The sequence below is a fragment of the Cygnus olor genome, chromosome 6, assembly GCF_009769625.2.
Source record: "Cygnus olor isolate bCygOlo1 chromosome 6, bCygOlo1.pri.v2, whole genome shotgun sequence".
Classification (NCBI taxonomy): domain Eukaryota; kingdom Metazoa; phylum Chordata; class Aves; order Anseriformes; family Anatidae; genus Cygnus; species Cygnus olor.
Window position 1 is genome coordinate 33531146 of NC_049174.1, and position 20466 is coordinate 33551611.

The 20466-nt window shown below is 37.0% G+C and overlaps 1 protein-coding gene across 37 annotated transcripts in view; it reads left to right on the top strand.

Moving 5' to 3' along the window:
* Positions 1-20466, top strand: part of R3HDM1 (R3H domain containing 1) — an 81029-nt gene that overhangs the window by 52391 nt on the left and 8172 nt on the right. For 11 of the 37 annotated variants that reach the window (XM_040561529.1, XM_040561528.1, XM_040561516.1 and 8 more), the window contains 12 exons: positions 129-166; positions 249-299; positions 433-659; positions 3336-3590; positions 6926-7080; positions 8562-8663; positions 11351-11611; positions 12376-12496; positions 17159-17313; positions 17903-18051; positions 19534-19652; positions 20156-20323. In XM_040561529.1, the coding sequence (XP_040417463.1) occupies positions 129-166; positions 249-299; positions 433-659; positions 3336-3590; positions 6926-7080; positions 8562-8663; positions 11351-11611; positions 12376-12496; positions 17159-17313; positions 17903-18051; positions 19534-19652; positions 20156-20323 (1801 nt within the window). The remainder of the gene's footprint in view (positions 1-128; positions 167-248; positions 300-432; positions 660-3335; positions 3591-6925; positions 7081-8561; positions 8664-11350; positions 11612-12375; positions 12497-17158; positions 17314-17902; positions 18052-19533; positions 19653-20155; positions 20324-20466) is intronic. The other 26 variants (XM_040561544.1, XM_040561548.1, XM_040561554.1 and 23 more) reach the window with 16 other exon arrangements.

The following is a 20466-nucleotide window of genomic DNA, read 5'->3' on the forward strand; positions in this document are numbered from 1 at the left end:
GGAGGAAAGGCCTATAAAAGTCCATACATAATATAAAAGGCTTTAAATTGCACCTTGTTTTGTTACTGTACCGTAGTAGGGGTTCCAGATGCCATTAATGTAATTTCTACACTTTTTTTGCCACTCAGTCCCTGTGTTCCCAAGAGAATTATTTCACTGATAAAAGGTAAGAGAATTTGCAGTTCAATTCTGTTTTGTTTTTCTATTTTCTTAATAAATATTAAGCTATCTTATTAAAATGTCAACAGAATCCAGGAGGAAGAAACTAATAGTACACAACAAAGACGACAGATATTTAGGTATTTGATGCATTCTTTAAAAAAAATAATCCCAAAGTATTCTGCATGCATTTCACCTTTTTCTTCTTTTTTTTTTCTTTTCCCTTATTTTGCAATTGATGCTTGTGCTAAAAGTTTAGTTTATAACTTACAGAATCAATAAGGAAACATCAGGGAGATCAGCCAACAGCCATCAGAGCAGTACTGAGAATGAGCTGAAGTATTGTGAACCCCGTCCCTGGAGCAGCACCGACTCTGATAGTTCCATCCGCAATCTGAAGCCAGCTGTAACGAAAGCCAGCAGCTTCAGTGGGATATCAGTTCTGACAAGAGGAGATAGCTCTGGAAGCAGCAAAAGCACAGGCAGGCTGTCTAAGACAGGTATTACAAAATCTGTACAACTACATAGTTCCGTAGCAGTGAAGTACCTGATGGTTTGAGATGTGATGAATATTGCAGATGTGTGCATAAGTAGAGGCCTCAGTCTTGTAGGTGCTCCATGCATACAACTCCCTCTGGACACAGTGGGTGCTGCATGCATAGAATGACTACAGACCTAGGCCTATAGCGCAAAACTGCCTTGGAGAACTAGAATTCAGGTTACAAATTAAACGAAGACTTTTGACTTTGGAAGTAGAATTTAAAAATGCATTGCAGATGGCTTTAAGCTAAATGCATTTCATCTGATACAATGGATTTGAAAGTACTTATCAACATAAGTACTTTATACAAAATAAAAACATATTTGGAGTTCAACTCCGGTTTCAGTGGGGCAAAGCTGCTTTGTGCAGTCTTAAGAAATTGTGCTGCTATCCTACTAGCTAGGAAAAAACAGCATTAAAGCCAATGTTAGTTACATTTGTTGTGATAAATTTCAGTGCCATTGTCAGAATTTAAGTGCATATGTCTAAAAAGTTTACTTAATTTTTAGACTGCTAAAAAAATCAAAGCAGAACTAAATGTACTGTTTAATTGTAAGATTCAGAAACGTTGGGGTAAAAACACTATTTTTATAAGATTTTGTGTTTCAAAGGTGTGCTAATGTGTAACTAAAGTCAAAACAATCTCAGAAAATATGGATACAATTCTGTGGATCAGAAATGAAATTTACTGAATATTTGTATTCTGAATGCTAAAGTAATTTGATACAATAAGTGATCTTGGTTGTGGAGAATTTTGAGGCTTGAAGTGGATAGGTGGGTTACAGATGTGCTACTTCAGAATTTGAAGTAGAACTTCAAAAAAGCAGAATGTCTTGTCTGTATTGTGCTTGGCTTTGCTATTATTTATAAAACTTGTTTGAAAGTAGACACTGTTAAAGTTTTTGCTTTTCCCTGAAACCCCCACTACCTCGTAGGTAGTACCATAGTACATGGCCACGCTTTTGTATCTTAATGCAGTAAAAATTGTTTGTCTACTGTGTACTTGTATAAAAATGTATTCCAAGAGTACTTCTACCGGTGTTTTGAAACTGTGCCATCATGTATGTTCTTAGAAATTCTTTTTCTAAATTGCAAGAACATAAATGAGTTCTTAAAATGTTGCTGGAAACTTTATTTTGGCATTCAGAGAGTTAACACTCCAAGTTCAGAATGCCTGTCTTGATGCTTCACTGCAGCTACAGGTGGCGGTGATTTAGCATGTGTTGGGATTGTTTCTGTTGTTTTGATAAAGGGTGTAATTGGCTTTAATTATGATGGCATTAGCCAAATTTCTCTACATAATCTAGAAGAGGATATATTTGTAAACAAATCGAATCAAAGTAACTGTGGTCAAGCGAGGCTTGTTTAACAGTGCTGGGATATGCTGTTTTTGGCCCATTTACAATTAATAGCTTTGTGTTTCACTTCATCCAGCAGTAGAACAAAGGCTAACAATCAGCATCAGCAAATGCTTTGAGCTCTACTAATTTTTCATACTAACAAAATGGTTGCAATTAGAATTCGTTGTGAAGGACAGTAATGTGACTTAAAATAGCAGATAAATTTAATCACAGCCCTGTTTGAGTCTTGCTTTCTCTTCTAGATTGTATAGAGGCTGCTAATAAAGAGTTCTTAAGTGTAAACAACGATATTCTGTTTCCAAGTCCTGCTAATATCATAGCAAAGACGTACTAAAAAGTATGTTAAATGGTTTACTTAGAGACAGTGCAGTTCTGTAGAACACTCTGTATTGGACTTCGGGATTATTGCTTTTGGCTGCATGCATTGGCTTTCAGAAAGCTCAGGGTCTGGTTCTCCACTGCCTTGCAATGGTTATAGCCATTAATATCTGTGAAATAATTGCTTTCAATAAGCTCTTTTATATTCCTTTCAAACTTTGAATCGTTGCTTTGGGCTATTTTTAAAACTACCATATTACCTTAACTTTTTTTCAGCTCCATTCTTGATTTGAGCCTGAAAATTGGGGTGATAAGGGAGGAGCAACAACAACAACAAAAAAGGGGTGTGTTGGGGGGTTTTTAGTATTCTGCAATTTGTCCAGCAGGTGAGACAGATCTGACATCTAGTAGGCACAAAAAAATGGCCATTGCTTGCATGCAGGCTGTATCTATAAAGCACATAAATTTAGCTCGTGCATCTTAAGGGACGTTTGGCTACCTGCATCTGCGGTACCCCATGGTCTGCACACATGCAATCAATCCTTTGAGCCTGCGTGTGCAGAGCTCTGGTGTATCCAGACCCTTGGGTACATCCACACGGATGCGTGCATCATTTGGGAATATGTGAGCAACTGGTTATGTGTATTGTGGAAGACCTGCACTGTAGCACATGTGCATGTATACAGGGATATATTATCTGTCCAGAAATCAGATCTAGAGATGATCGCTTCTCAGTGCAAAGCAGTGCTGAATTGACCCTTGGTTTACAGAAAGAATCTTGTAATGGCATTCCAGGGGAGATAAAGGGGGACATCATTGGAAAGGCACTGTTTGCTAATGTACTTACGCTAAGCTTTAAGGGTAAGCATTTGTGAAGCATATACATACATGTATATAAAGTGAGCATGATGTTTCTGTCTCTAGGTAAAAACAATTTCTCGTTACTCCTTTCCTAGGTTCAGAGTCTTCTAGTAGTGTAGGGTCATCCACGGGTTCTCTTTCTCACACCCAGCAGCCTCTTCCAGTGCCAGCTCTAAGCCAGCCTTCTCATGGCACGCCTGCCGTCTATCCAACTGTCAGCACTAGTAACTCTCTTTCCTTTGATGGTGGCATAAATGGGCAAGTGGCACCTACTAGCACTAGCTTCTTTTTGCTTCCCTTGGAAGCGGCAGGCATACCACCTGGCAGTATTCTGATCAACCCGCAAACAGGTTGGTACCGCTCGTGGATGTTCTTGTTACAGTTGAGAACTTGGACAAAAGTGTGCGAGTGTTTACATGAGACTTAATTTCAGTATTGTCTTGTCTTTTTCCTTTATTTTTTGGTGTGTTTATCTGTTCAGTGTACTAATTTTAAAAAGAGAGCATGAGCGTTGGATAAAAGCGATAAGTAAATTCACTTGGGTTTTGCTGCTAGTTTTAATTTATAGATAGTATCTTAATGGTGACTAGCACAAACTATGAAAATACTATATTATCCAGAACACAGAATAATTTAAATTCATTTTTTCAGCTTTTTGTGGGGAGATGGAAAAGTCTTTTCCAGTGCTAACATAAAAGTTTCAGTGAGCGGAGAGCTCCTGAGCAAGTATTCACATCAACTTGAAAGAATCTATCGTTCTTCACTTTTTGTCACAACATACATTCTTTCTCTGTGTACTCATGACACTGACTTAATACAAGAGAAAGAAATAAGGATGAGATTACATGCTATTTTTAAACTTCTGTTTCAGTTTAAAACAGGATTAAATCACTGTTGGTGTATTTGGCCCATACTGATATTTTCAGTAAGCAGTGGGAGAATGATACTTCATTATGTAGATGCAGAGACGTGTAACTACTTGTCTGGATTAAAAAAAAAAAAAAAGTAGCAAACCTGGGAAAACTTTAACTTGGTTGTAGAAATTAAAAAATCCTGAAAATTTGAATTTACCTTTTCTGTGCAACCTATCTTTATACTGAAACTAAAAAATAATCATAGTCCAAAGATTTGTTTTCCTTGTAGATAAGGAAATACTTCAGGATCTCTCCCATCATTTTGTAGATACACTTTATTATATTTGAATATAATTGCATGTGCTTTTTTAACTAAATTTTTCTCACTAGTGTTGCTAAAATAATCACTTATTAAATTATTTCTCTCCTGAAACTAAATAGAAATTAATAATCTTTTTCTTTATATAACTCAATTGCCATTCTTACTAGAGAATCTTTTTTAGTTAATGATTCTGCCTACTGGGATCCCACCTTAAGGGTTCTTAAAAGCTTCTAAACAAATAGTTAAAGCTGGTCCTGCTAGAAGGACCTTTAACTAGTATGCTATGCTGTAGTATATCATCTTCCTAGATAGCCATTGCATTTGGAGGGGGTGTATTTGCTGTCTTATATCCAGCTTCTGGACATAGCACTACTGACTTAGCTTTTCTGGTCCTGATGGATTCGTTGCACAGCTTATTTGTGAATTTTCCATTGGGTGAAGACAAATGTGATTAGTGATAAAGTTTTGCTAGAAAAATTAAGCTCTAGTATTTTTGTATGCTAGAGTACTCTGTGGCTTACATTAATACGAAGAATGCTGGCTGTCATTTTTACATTGAGTTCATAGCATGACCATGCTAAAGTCTTTGGAATTACCGAGCAACAAAACAGATAACTGTGGGTATTGCAGGAAGGACACCGTCAGTTAGAAAGTAGCGGCATCTAAAACATGACACAGCTTCATTAGTGACTTTTTGAGTCATCCTAATTTCACTTATGTCATCGCTTTGCATGTGATATTAGTTTCACTTTCTTCCTCCTGTAATGTTGGTCGTTTTCCCTGTGACATTGACGAGGCTTCCACATACAGCAGTGAGGAAGGGCAGAGAAAGAAGTAATTGTAAAAGAGTTTTCATCTGCAAACATTCCTTTTACTCACACCCCCCTCAGTAAAGGCAGCAGGATTGTAGAACCGAGTGTTCAATGTTCATTTAAATTAGCTTGACTTTCAAGTTGTGATGATTCTTATATTCTATTTATTTTTAATGTATTTAAACCAGCCATTAATGTTCTTTCATGATAGATGATTATCTTAATAACTACTGACTGTCTAACAGAAGCTAAAGTACAATTCCAGAGCAAGGAGTATGTAGGTTCAGCTAAACTTTTGATTTCTAATGTAGTGGCATCATCACATTCTGTAATTGTTCATTTGGCTTTATTGTTCCAAATGACAGTCAGGGTTCAAACCCAAAGCACTTTTGACAGAAGATCTCATAGTCGTAGGTCAAAGGACTCGTCCTTAGCAATTGAAGACCGTACTTGAGAAAAGACAGCTCTTACTCGGTCGCTACAGGAATCATGTTAGGCTCCAGGGATTGCTAGAAAGGAGTAGAAAGAAATAAAATCACATTCCTTATTTATATGAACATTTGCAATTCTTGACCATTATTAAGCTATATTGAATATAGCTTCACCACCTGCAGTGCATCTGTGCAGCTTACTTTTTGTAGCTGTGCCCATGCTTCCTGTCTCTCTCTCTCGCATCAGCTGCCTCAGTCCTGTCTCCAGTAACTACGGTGTTGGCCAGTTGCTTTGAAATGGGATGGGACGAAGAGGTCTGAAGGAGCGTTACAGTCTGCTTTTAACAGGACCTGGGCTAGGATGCAAAGGCTTTAGTCTCAGCTTATGCGTCTGGAAAGAATCCCACGAAGGAAAATATTTATATTGGAGGAGGGAAAAATTTACAGGAGTCTTTGGACCTTCTTAAGCATCAAAATGAGCCAAGGCAAGCCACGTGTCATTAAGCAGCTAGACTTAACCACAGGCCCTTGCTGACTAATCTGTTGTTCCTTTGGTTCTTTTTTTCCCCCAACCCACACAACCAAATTAATCACTGTTTGCTTACAATTTACTTTTAAATAGTTTAAGTGTTGCAGTAGTCCAGTGATGTAATACTGAAGATGCAGTTTATTAAATAGGAGAATCATGTTGCATTATTTCATTTTAAAGCTAAGAGCCAATTCATCTATGAATAGGGGAAGAGAGTACTTTAATCTTACTAACTAGCAGTTATAAGAGTACAATTGCAGCTACTGTTTTATATATGTTTTATAAAAATGTTTGCCTTTAAGCTGTCCGGTGTCAAACTGATTAAAGAAGATTCATTTACTTGTCTTTTAAAAGGTTCTTAAAGTAGTATTTTTATTAGGGGTTTCCCTTATTACTCTTGACTTTTTTCAGTCTACGTAATAAAAATGAGTTTTTTTAACAGGGTATGACAAATATTTATTAGTGTTCATTAAGTAAAGACTGGGTTTCTTTGTTTACTTTAAAAACTTGTATGTCTTAGCTGCATGAAGTTTGCCAGTTAAGGCCCTTTTAATCATGGCAATTCTAAATGTAGTTGTGGGGATTTGGCATAAATCTGGCATGAAACAGTGCGGCTTTGTTTTAGAATTGTATTAATTTGTTCATTTTGTTTACTGTAAATACATTTGTCTTCATTTTCTCCAAACTTGGCTAATACAGCTGCATGTCTCTGGTTGTGTTCTTTTTCAACTTCCCAGGTCAGCCGTTCCTCAATCCAGATGGCACTCCCGTTGTGTACAATCCACCGATGCCTCAGCAGCCCGTTAGGACCCAAGTGCCTGGACCTCCACAACAGCCACCTCTTCCCCCACCACCTCAGCAACAGCCAGCAGCTAATCACATCCTCTCACAGGTGCACATGTCAAACACATGCTGCTTGTACTGATGATTGATGCTGTCATATTGCTGTCTGGTAATCAGGGATTAGTAGGGCTGCTCTGGTGACGCATATGTTAAAGCGGCAGCAATAGCTGCAGAGATGAGTGTGGCTGGAGTTCTTCCCCACAGCCCTCAAAACTATCAGTTCTCCTAATAACTGAACATGGTAGGCAGCCTTTTCTTATAAATACAGAAAATTAAAAAAAAAAATAGTGAAAACGTTACAGTTTCAAGAATATAGCAAGCCTAGATTGCTCTGGAGTAGTTCTGTCTTCATCCAGTGTCACACTTGGACACACACACACACCCCTAGCATACAGTCACATAGTCAGCAAACTGGGTAGGGAGTTAATCCAGTTGAAATCTCTTTTCATTAAGGTTATTTTTCAGTCTGATGAATTCCTGGGCCGTACCGTACAAGCAGTACGGTGGTACAAAAGAGGTAGTTTAGGACTGGTGGGTATGAATGCCTCTTTGGGTAGCACCTTGGCTTACCCTACTTAGAAAACCCCATGCTGAAGAACAGGCTTTTTTTTCTCATCTTGCACAGGAGGAATTTGGTAAAATAAGTCAGATTAAAGATGACTCAGCCCTTGAAGAAGAAAAGTGAGCAGTGTGCAATAGGCAGGAGAAGGGAGGGTTCTACCTCTTTTTGCAGCAGCTAATTCAAGCACCAAGGTATTGGCTATAGTCTCCTGTGGTGTTTTCAAATTGTTCTCAAAATTTGTCAGAAAGTTATTTATAGAATGTTATCTGGCTTTATCCTTGTCCATTTTCCTCGGCTTAAATCTTCTGTTCAGGCTACCTGCATATGAGACAGTAATGATGGGCTGCTTTGAAAAAGGTTCATTTGTACAGTTTCTCCCTGTCTGATCTACAAAAGCGTGTAGTATTTGTAGGTTTCTTCACAAATCCTGTGCTACTTCTATAATTGTCTTCTCAATGGCTGCTGGAGTTAAACCTGCTCAAAATAGTATTAGCAATGATAGCTCTCTGATGTTTAAATAGCCCCAATGCATATAAAATATTTCAGTATTGTTGGATAAAGTAATACGTTTTAATCTGTGGTTAGTACTAGATCCATTCTGTATTTAGATGCTTTGAAATAACTTGTGTTTAGAATGCATGTGTAGTTCTTATTTATAATTTCAAAACAATCTCTCTCAAAGAAATAGTATAAGCTAAATAGAAGCAATTTGACTTACATTATATAAGCTATAAAATATAACAAATAAAGCAAATGCATTTCTGCTGGGAGACAGATACTGGAAATTACATTTGTTTTAATTCTGTTCAGTCTTTAGCTTGATTTAATTGGGGAAAAAATGTATCCCTTCCCTCTCTGGTAATGACTGGAGCACGGTTGCTTTTTTTCTATTACAAAAGACTTTGACTTTGTTTTCACTTCTCTTACTCCTAATGTTAACCATGTTTATAAACCTGTTATTTCTTCAGCCTATCCGGCCTCTGCAGCCTTCTTCCCAGCCTGTTCAGTACTCTGCAGTCTCTTATCCACCCCCGCTCCTGCCAGTCTCCTCTACCCAGCAATATTCTGTGGTATTATATCTTCTGTTCATTTCCTCTCTGCATGGGTTAATCTTTAGTGGGTGCTGACCTTTGCTTGGGTTGTTTGTAAGTGGTGTCTGATACCAGTGTAATGACTGGCTGGCTTCTTCATCACAGTAAAATATTACCTGAGTGGTTGAAAATAGTTCCCGAGGTTTTACCCTCTAAATTTTCAGTTCAACAGAAAGACATACAATTGCACTATTCCTTTATATCTGTATACATTGATTGATAATTGTAAAGGAAAAGCTTTTTCAAAGTTTTGTTAGCCAGTCAATACCTTTTTTTATGCCTTTTAATTAACTTTTCTCCGTCCTTTCTTCATGTTGCTATGTCTGCTCTTTCTTCTGCTGACCCCTAATCTCTTTTCAGGGATCAGCTGTGCTGTACTGGTTTTTTTTTGTGTGGTTACATTTTCTAGTCTCCTTGCCAGTTCACACTCCCAGTTCACAAGTATCCAGTGTTTAATAGATGGAAGCTGGAAATGAAATCTAATAGTCTTTTCTGTAAAAATTAATATTCACTAAGAATCTTAACACCAAGACAAACTGAGCCTAGGAAAGGAGAAAAGTTATCCAAAGCAGAATCTGAACTAGGGCCCGGGTCAAAAATTGAGGCTTCCCAACTTCCCATGCTGCTCTATATGTTATACAATAGCTATTTTAGTACGTATTCAGAGTATTTTGTTACTGGTTTTGGTATTAATCAGAAACATCGTCTAGTAATAAATATAGATCTGAAATCAATAGGCTGCATATAATTAAAACTATATTATAATACTATAATATTATATAACTATACTATATAACTATAATACTATACTCTCTCTATATATATATTATAAAATATATATATTATATTATAAATAGCTGTACTTTAGATATACAATCCCAAAAAGGAATTGCACCTCACAAAGGGCGTATTGTTTTTAGCAGTGTTGTTTCTCATGGTATTTTAGAGTTTGAATACATGTGAACTGCACTGAGAATAATTTAACCATTCTCATCTCATTAACTGAGAAGGTAATTAACCAATGTGAACTTCCTACACAGTTTTAGCATATGAATAAATTGCTGCCTGTAGCAGCTAGTTCAAACATAGCTTAGGTTTCTGTGCTGTAATTTGCAATCATTGTTAGGCATATGTTTGTTAAAACAATGAAACTTCCCCAGGTTTATAATAGTTTCAAACTATTTCATGTTCAGGAAATGAGTTGAAGTACTAATTGTGCTGTCAGTTTCAAAAATGTATTTCTACTTACGGCAACTTACGTAACGTAGGGAAAAGGGTTGATGGTCTAGGTTTGTAGTCTAAATTGAACACCTTCATAGTTGGTAGCAGGAAAGTTTGGTTTATCCATGTCTGGCAATACCGTGTTTCAGTGGTTGATCATTCTTGTACTGTATCTGTTGTTGTGGGAAGAACTGACCAGATCAGAATTTCCTTGTATTCAGCATATAACAGAAATAAACTTGTGGTGAGGTTTTAGCCATTTGTATAAGTAATATTAAATCAAAACTAAATATCAGGATCTCTTCTCTAAACTAGATGTTATGGGAAGCACAATATAAAATCCAGTGTAGAGAAGTATTATGGTTGCATTAATAGGCCTCATCTAAAAATGAAATGACAAAGGCAAGTTAAATAGTTGATATGATGAAAACAAGTCTTTTTAAGATGTAAAGGTATTCTAAATGAAGTTTTAAGTGCAAATTCATATTTCTAGTATTTAGTATTTTTAGCCTTGGAACTATAAAACTTCATCATACAATATGAATATAGATCCATAAAAGACAGAGGTTGAACTTAGTGTTTCTTGATTAACTCATATTTTCTTCAGGATGATCTGAGTGAGAATCAGGTGGTCTTAAAATTTTTGAGTTTCTTCACATTTGGAGTTTACTTTTGAAGAGTGAACCCAATCTTCACGTCTAACAAAAGATAACTTATTAGAGATCACTTTTTATTTTCAGAATACTGGTAATCCATTTGATGCTGAATTGCTTGAAAAGAAAAATGCTTGGGGAGTTTCATAAGAGGAGTTTCATATTCCATGGGACTCCTGCAGTGCTCAGTGCTGTCAGTACCATAGTTTCGGATGGTAATAAAATGCAGATAATGGGTAGCTGCTAGAACAGATTTTTGCAGCTGTTGCAAAGATTGATTTTTTTTTTTGTAGCATGACAACTATGTAGTATAATACCAAGTCAGACAAATGTCTCTTGTTATCCAGGATTAGAGCCTCATTAACTTAAAATTAGAAATTAAACAAAAATTAACAATACTGATGCCTTCTGCTGTTTTAACTGGGGGTTAACGTTATTACTCAAGTTTTAGAGTGCAATCAGAAAATGTATTGAATTCTTACAGTAAGTAGATAGAGGCAGATGTGAGCCAAAAAATCAAATATTTGAAGTGAGTAAAGTCTCCCAACATGGATGTTCTTTCCCACTGTCAGCCCTGAAGATAATTTGCTGCTGTTCTATCTTGTGCTATCATCTTTCCTCTTGCTCTTTGGCTGATGTTGCTAATGTGCAGTAATTTGAGACATTCCTATATGAAAATTTTACTTACTGAGCTATTTTGCTTTTACTTACTGTGATATAATCTTTTATTCTTTTTTTTTCTTTGAGTACTTGTGAATGTAATTTCTGCTTTTTTTTTTTTAACAATTACAGCAAGACAACCTAGGATCACAATTTAGCCATATGAGTCTTGCCCGTCAGCCACCTGCTGATCCAGCTGAACCTCATACTACTATGTTCCAGTCCACTGTAGTCCTCCAGCCCCCACAGCAGTCTGGTTATATCATCGCAGCTGCTCCACCTCCACCACCCTCTGGCCAGCCAGTTTCTACTCAAGGCTACTCTACATCTAGCCACCCTGTCAGCCAGCAAGTGCTCCAGCAGCAGGGATATATGCAGCAACCTGTGCCGCAGGTACAATGGTTCTGTTTCCATTCTACCAAAAGCTATAGTTAAAATATGATGATGCTGTTCCATTAATGGGCTTTTTATATGGTATGGGGTTCCCTGTTAATTTGTGGCTGTGTGCATTTTTTGTTTTTTTTTTTTTTCTCATTTGTGTTGTGAAATGAATGACTTCAGTTTATTTGAGGAGGAATAATCACTCAGATTTGTCTATTTAGCTAGTTAAATAAAAACAAACAAAAACCATAAGTATCAGAGCGCTGTGTTACTGGTAGTGAGATTTTAAAACTACCAAATGTGGATTTTGTACATCCTTGTGTTCTCCATTGTTTTCTAGTGTCTCAGATGTTTCCTTATGCAAATTGGTCCAAAGATCCTGAATCTGCTCCCATCTCCCCTCCAACCTTCTCCATGGTTCCAACAAGTAGTTATTGCAGTTTAAAAGTAGCAGTGCATTACTTTCCTCTGGCATTGGCTAAAATGACATGTATTGTCACCAGAGACTGCTAAAAACAGTTGATGAAAATAGTGCTGATGTAGGGGAATTTAGTATTTTGGAACTTATTTCTTCTACAATGAAAGTACAAGAAATCAGCTGTTAAGAGAGACTTTATATAATACAGAGTAAGTATTTTTATTTGCTAAAGCATTTAACATTAGTTGTACCATTTAAGTTTTGCACCTCTTTTATTGTGTGCTTCTTTTTGCGTTTATGTGTATGCCTATTATAAACTTGCAAGTAGTGCATCTCTTTAATTGTCGTTTGTCTTTAGATGCCAGCTTGTTATTGTACACCCAATCAGTACCCGCACTCCAGCCAACAGTATCGACCTGTTTCTGTCCATTACAACACGCAGCAAAACCAACCATTGGCACAGCCTGGACAGCAGACAGGTTTGTTGAACTTAATTCAGCATTTTGAATACCTTGTGTGTGTTTTTTCCTGTTTTAAGGTGAATAAATAACTTTAAATGAGGTAACACTGCAGAGATACACCTTATCTCTTGTTTTGAAGTTTCAGTTACTAATTTTAGATGTGGCATGAAAACACTGCTATGCAGACGATGTTGGTGATAGTCTTTTTTAAATACGGTTGAAAATAATATGGAGTAATTTTTTTTTGTCCTTTGACTAAAGGTATCTGGGCATTGAACAGTATATATTGTGAGACTTAAGTGGCTAGAATTAGTTTTCTGATCCTTCTATTTTGGTAAAGGCTTCTCTACTGTTTTTGACTTACCTTTCTATGAATGTTATCAAGCTTTGTCTGTTTCCCTGCTTTCCTCTTGTCTTTTTTTCTTTTTGAGTTAAGTATAGCTATTATATTCTAGTAGTCTGCCTACTTAGAAATATTCTTACAACTTCTTCAGTAAGGTTTGGATTCCTGAAGCAAATTTATTTCTGAGTAGTATATTAACCGACAGTAAAAACTTTCAGAAGTAGCTAGTGATATTTGAAGGCAGATAACATTTTGGCTGAGTCCCTTAAAAGTCAGGGATTTCGTGTCCTTTTGAGGTTCCTTCAGAAACAAAGTGGGTTTTTTGTTTTGTTTTGTTTTGTTTTGCCCCCCAGACTGTGTGGTGGGGGGGTTTTATGTTTTTCTTTTTTTAAACAGGAATATGATGAAAGATCACCTCTTACAAATAAATACTAAATTGATTTCTTTATAGTTGTGCTATTAAGTAGCCAGTAAGAAAGATGTCATCTTCAGTAGTATGTAGTGTAGTTTTCTGTAGTCCTTCTAGGAAGAGCTCAAATATCATCAGCCCTGGAAGTTGTTATTCAGGGTTCAGTTGACAAATTCGTGGGATTATTTCACTGCAGAATCATCAAGATGAGATACCCGTTATGGTAGACTTGTCAGATCATCTTAAAGTACTGTTAGTACCTGCTTATTGCAAAACAGAACTGCACTTTGCACTCTTTAGAAGTGAAAGTATGTTGACAAATATTCAAAGAAAAAATATATTCTTTTTTTTTGCTACTTGCTTTATCCATCTGTGTTAAAGATGCGTTGTCCAACTGTATTGCACAACCCTGCTTTCCTTCCTCAGAATACTTAATACACAGACTGCTTAATAGCAAAAAGTCTGAGGCTCAGCTGGGGTTACTTCCCCATTCACGGGGATCCTGTAGGAGGTGAATTCTCAGAGGTGGCCCGGTATATACATGTAGCTTAATAAAAATCTGAGTTTGAAAGCATGGGGTGATGTGCATCAGTGTTAAGATGCAAAGGCAGGAATCAGTTACTATTAGGTAAGTAAGTTTGTTTCTTGTATGTTTTCAGCTCTTGATGCTTTACTTGAATTTCACCGTCTGTAACATGGACGGGGTGAAAAGTAGCAGCCACTAAAATCTCTTTCTGTCCTAGAAGAAATAAATGTAATAAAAGGAGAAAGAAAGCTGTGCAGACAACTCTTACTACTTTGATAAGGTACCTTGTGCCTCTAATCGCAATATCAAGGGATCTTGTTAGAGTAGTGAAAGGATGGTCCAGCCAATAATTCCACTCATTCCTGCTTGGTTACTTGGTGTGTGGTAGAGAGATATTTTATATCTACACTAATGGTAGAGAGGAATATTTTACTAGCAACCAATTGCTACCTCGCCTTTGCTGCCTTTCATTTACTGCTTTATAGACAACTCTGAATCTCCATTCTGGACATAAAAAAGTTCCACATCATATTTTTTGTTCTGCAAACTGCTTATGAGATCTTATGTTTTGTAATTACCTCTCTTGTGGGTTTATTTTAAACATTCGTACCAGGTTAACACAAAGCTACATCTGAAATGGTTGATATTTACTAGCGATAGCTGTTGTTGAGATGAAGGACAGCGTGCTACTTGGCTAACGTGGCAAAGAGTCCCTTGGGTTGGGGCCCTTCCAACTGCGGCTATTCTGGGATTCTGGGTCTGGTCAAGAGTGAGAACAAACAAATCCTGTATTACATAAAAACCAGGGGGTTTACTCATTTTGTAAAGTGGTTGCTAACTCTGAAATTGCTTTCCAAACACAAAGTTAGATAAAAGATGACAGCTTCTGGGAGCGTGGCAACTGAAGCCACGTTTGGTGTAACATGGGATGGCCTGACTTTGAGCTGTTGAATTCGGGGCCGTAACACTGTCTGAGAGGTTTACATTTCTCACAGTGAACCGGTCTCTTTTTCAGCTGCTTCCTGGCTTCCTTTCTAAAGGGGTTTCACCTGTGATATTTAGTGTTGTTTTTTCACTAATATTTTAAATGCTTTGTGTGCCCAAAATACAGAAGGAAACTCTCTGAAAGAAAACAGCATTTCATGTCTTCGTGATCGTGAGGGCCCACTGACCAAAAGACCTAACTGTAGGTTGATTAAAAATCGTATCTGAACAGCAGTTACTGTAGGAGCATCAGCTGAAGTTCAGCTAGCTTCTGCTACAAAACTGCCAGCCATCACTGTCACAGTAATAAAAGCTCTAGTTGTAATAGATACCGAGCCTTACTCAGAGCTGGTTAACCAGGTTATCGTACTTTCTTGTTCTTGAACAAAAGCCATTTCATGCTCTTAACATGTTATTCAGAAAATGTATTTCTATATCCTGTGGGTTAATTCCTCTTACGTTAAGTGATTACTTACGGAAATACCAAGAAACATGCTTCTTTTTGTAGCTGCTTCTTTTTGTAGCTGCTGTTCTGGAATATTTCTCGGTAATGAGGCAGTCTGTTCAGGCAGGTGCAGGTTTTCTTTTTCTGCTGAGTGTTGCATTTCTGTCATACCACTTTCTATGCAGAGGTGAAACTGGGAAACTAAAAATAGAGTATTCTTCAGAATGCTGTGGGGAACTTTCTTGGCACTCAGTTTATATTGTTCTAGTTCTCTGCGCTTGCAAAATTGATTATGCCTGTCGCTGAAAGTGTCAGGAAAAAAAGCTGAAAAATATTCACAGCTATGTTACAGTGCTGGGGAAGTGAGGGCTTTAGATTGCAGATGTGGTGATTGTATCTGTTGTATACTGCAACTTTGCATTCTATTGCTTTTTAGGTGCCATAGATCACTTGGTAACAAAGCACATTTAAATATTTTGTTTGTTACAGATATGAGAGATGGATTTTTCTACACGGTCCAAGTTTAGTTATTAAAAATTGTAACTACTAATCTCTATTCGAGCATGCATGGTTGTGAAGTTACATAGTACTCTGAAAATATTGATAGTGTCTTCTGTGTTTCTAACGAATAGCTCTCTTGGTTTTAACGAACTGAACCTTCTTCCCTTTAATTCTGTCAAGCAATATTTGGTCATGTTCACAGGCTTTGTTAGTCTTCATTGTTGCAATTTCTATAAGAGAGATAGCCAGCTGAGACTTAATTCATAATGTCCATTGTACCTTGAATGTATGTAATCAATGAATGTCTCTGGGTTTTGTCTTACAAAAAAAAAGTGTTTGTTAACTGAATAATTTTCTAAATAGACCAAGGAATTTTAAAACACAATTTAAAAAAAAAAAAATCCAAGTGACTTTTCGCAGCTGTATCTGCTTTAGTAAATATAATTCCATATCAAGCCAGGGAGCATGGGGAATGTCAGATTCCTTGGAATGTGAATGTGTCCAAGTTAATAAATACTGGACTCCTCTTGCCATCGGTGCTTCCTGACAAGCCCGGTTTTGTTACTCGGGAGTGGCAACTGGCTTTGTCTCAGAAACACAGTTAGTTATGGTTTTGTTGCTGATGTGGTAAGTAGTCGAGCACATAACCTGGATGATGGAATAGGACGAAAAGAACTTGTGTCCTGCATGTGTTTTATCAGTTACCTGTAACAGTTACCTACTATATGCTTTAAAAAAAGTGGGAGCCGGGCTGGAGTGTAATAAATGCACAGGTGCCATTTCCTGTTTGTCACTCATGCTTATTTTTTTCATTATTTGTGATTATTTTTTTGTTTAGGACATTTTTGAAAGACAGCAAAGGGTGCCAGCTTAAGCAGTAATAAAGTGTTGTGGAGGCACTATAGAGGGGTGAATATGAAAAATCAATTTGGTTTTGGTTGTTGTTTTTAAAAGGACTTGCACAAGTGCATTGCACAGTGTGCTTCAGCCTTGACTCACAGGTGACATACTTTCATCCTGGGGCACCTGAGATGCTAGCAGAATTTATCATAAGCAGAATTTCAAAGCTGAAGTATTATAAACAGCCTTGTTTATAATAATAGACAATTGTTTTTGACATTATCTAGCATGATTTTTTCAAATGCTTTCAGCTTTCACCAGTCAAATCAAGGTGTCAGCGCATGTAACTCAGTAGAGTGCAAAGAAATATTGCAAGCATGTGAGTGCAGCATTGCAGATAGTATGTGTGGTATTTAATGGTGGGGCCAGGTGGTTGTAAATTAATAAAATCTGTTGATTTTTTTAATGTTGGTTTCTTTTTATACGCATGGTAAGTTCAAGTCTTACGAAGTTGCCAGATGTAAAAGGCCATTGGAAAATGCCACACGTACCTTTTCATACAGGCAGCTCTGTATAAAATGTGTTACATTTAGATAGTTCTTTCAAAATAATATTTAAATGTATAATTTCAGGTTACCAAGTTTTGCCTAACCAGCAGCAAAACTACCAGGGTTTAGTTGGAGTTCAGCAGTCTCAGAATCAAAATCTAGTCAGTGGCCAACACAACAATGTTGGGAATCAAATTCAAGGTGTGATTGTTCCATATCCTTCAGTGCCATCATATCAGGTGGGTAATTTACTCATAACTTTCCAGTCACTCTTCTGTACTTTTGAGTGATCTTTTTTTTGAAGTGCATTGCTTTGTAAATGCCAGAAAGCTGCAAGTACATTTCAAAGGTGACTTGGAGGAGAGAAATATATATATATATATATATATATATATATTGATATTGATATTGATATTGATAAGATGATTGAAGCATGAAGCAGACCTATCACAAATTCACAAATTTTATTCCTTTTGAATACTAAGTGCTGCATTAATTGTGGTTCAGAGGATAGGGAAGAAAAAGCTTGTAAGAATTCCACCCACTCCACTCCTTAACTATTGCAGAGAAATTCTTTTGTTAATTTATGGAGTCCCTTGGAACTATTTCCATTTTTAGGGAAGAAGGTAAAAACTTTTGTTTTATAAAGCACTATTATTTCAACTCATGTTATCGCTAGTGTTCTGGATTTAGAGAACTCCGGTAGATCTTTGTGGTTTTGTTTTGTTTTTTTTAAAAAAAAAAAAAAAAAAGTAAAGTAGGTGATGGTCAAGAGGCAGAAGGAAACATTTTTTGCACAAGAAAGTCTTAACGTGTTCTCAATTTTAGGTTTCGGTGCCTCAAGGTTCCCAGGCAGTGCCCCAGCAGACATATCAACAGCCTGTAATAATTCCCAGTCAGTCAAATCAAGGATTGCCCACAACAGGAATGCCAGTTTACTACAGCGTCATTCCATCAGGTCAACAGAATAATTTAAGGTTGGTTATTTGATTTCTCAGCAACCAGGTTTAATTGCCTTGTAGTAACTGTTAGAATCTGCTACGTTACTGCGTGTATTAAAATATATTTTGAAGGTAGACTTAAAAATGCTTTATTAGCTGTTTTTTCTCTTACACAATTCAGTGTTTGTGTCATCACTGCATGGCTTCGTCTACTCAAATGAATCTGAATTCTTGTTCTTTGTACTCAAAGGGTTCTTAACCTTTTCTTCCATAGTTACGTTTGAGGCTCAGTGAATTCACCTGTAGACGTAATCCCAGACTTGTTTTTTAAATAAGTTTTATTGCTTATTCTCTTGCATCACTTGCAGTGGCCATCTCTATCAAACAGGGTAACTTTTGCTTGGAATTCAGAGCAGACTAGCAGCTAAGGACAGCAACGTGCATTTACCGCAGTAGATAGGTTGTAGCGTTTTTTAACAAAAAAAACGTGGAATACTGTTCTGCAAGAACTGAATAGTCTCAAACCTATGAGTCACCACTGAGAACTATAATCATTAGACAGATGAGAAGCCGTATGAGGGAATACATCGTGAGCAGACTGAAAACTGAAACAGATTGCTTTCTGAGTTTGGTTTGTTTCAATAGCATTTCTAAATTAAAATCATATACTTGGCCTATGGGACAAAGGATGGGAAAATTTTCATGTGAAGTTACAGGTGAAAATGGATTCCCAGTGGAGGCTTAAAAAGATCGTCCCTCCTTTTTTCCGTAGTGTGAAGTTATAAAAACTTCTTTCTCATTCCCTCAGAGCGTTTAGTTCATCTGTTGATGAAAACTTCAACTTTATACTGAAGCACCAGACGCTATAGGCACCATCCTGCTTGTAGTCCACCAACCTGATGTTTTGCCTCTGGCAGAATGATCAGTTACTGTTATGACAGAATTATGTCTGTTGTTTACTTGTTTTTGCCCTTAATGCCCTGAAAAATACCTGGCATAAATAAACTTCTTTATTCTTTTCGTAAGTATTACAAACAAATGCAAGGCTGTTTCTTTCCTTGAGTCTTCTTCCATGACTGGGTGTTTCTCCTATTTGGTAAAGCCATGGTAAGGCAACCCCTGCAGATGTCAGTTTAGGCTGCGTTACTCTGCACTGAAGCAGAGGAGTGCTCTCATTCTGTGTGCCGAATACCACGGGGCCAGCCTCCAGCTGAGTAGTCAGCATCTGAAATCCTTGTGGCAGGTTTTGTGGTGGCCATTTAACCAAGACCTAATTATGGTTAATTAAGACAATGAACTGCTATTTTTTCATATTCTATGTATCTTTATACCTATATAGTTCTCTTTGCACAAAGGTGGTATATCAAAGTAAGTAAATTAGTACTGTTTTTGATATGTGCAGATTGTAAGTTATGGCCAAGGAAGAGCTGTGAAACTTCTGTCTTCTTCAGAAGCAGATTCCTGGGTGGGGAGTAGGCGGGAATATTACTGATTGAATTTTTTTTATTGTTATTATAGTTCATCAGTAGGATATTTGCAGCCTCCTGGATCAGAGCAGATACAGTTTCCTAGAACATCATCACCATGTAACTCTCAGCAGCTTCAAGGACAGCAATGTGCAGGTTGGAGGACTGAAGGTTTTTTTTTGTTTTTTTTTTTGAAAGACTTACAAGTTTCTAACAATTATTACGCTGGGTGATTGCATAAGGGTTTGATTTAGAATTAACTATTGTATTTCCTTCTGTATGCTGTGTTTAAAATTATATTGCAAGCAGGTTAACTTCACATCTTAATTTATCACTGACAGCCCTCAAGTTATTTTCTTAGAATTCAGTACTGTATGGCATAATGGCTTGCAAGTCAGCTTTTGAATTGAGACAGACATGGGAACAATGCACTCTCACCCAAATGACTTTCATCTTTTCCTCAATTATGGGAGCTACGTGGGTCTGATTTATTTATTTTTAGAGTTCCTGAGAAGAGACTAAAAAGTGTAATCATTCTGGGTCTGGATTGAGACGAGTAGTCATTTTTTTTTACTGTTGAAAGGGGAAATGAAATACTCGTAAGGTGTGTGTGGGGGGTCTGTTTTCCTGTTTGTTTTTTCTGTTAGCGTTATTTACTGCTTCTACTTTCATAGTTTATAGCAACCATTCAAGTCAGAAGCCATCACCTCCTACATTATTGCCACCTTCATCAAAGTCAAAGCCACAACAGGCTGCTTCCATTGTGCACTACAGCATAGTGTCTCCACCCTCATCATGTAAAAGTTCACCCACTGGTCTTTCCATCATGCAGCCAATAAAAGGTATATTTTACTGGGATTTTCATCTACGCCATTCTGTCTAGAAATCTGTTGTAAATGGTCAGACTGATTTCATGGCTCCCTGCTAGAACAGTTGTGACTTGAATGCCATCTCTTCAAATACTTTTTTTTAATTCTTCATTGAA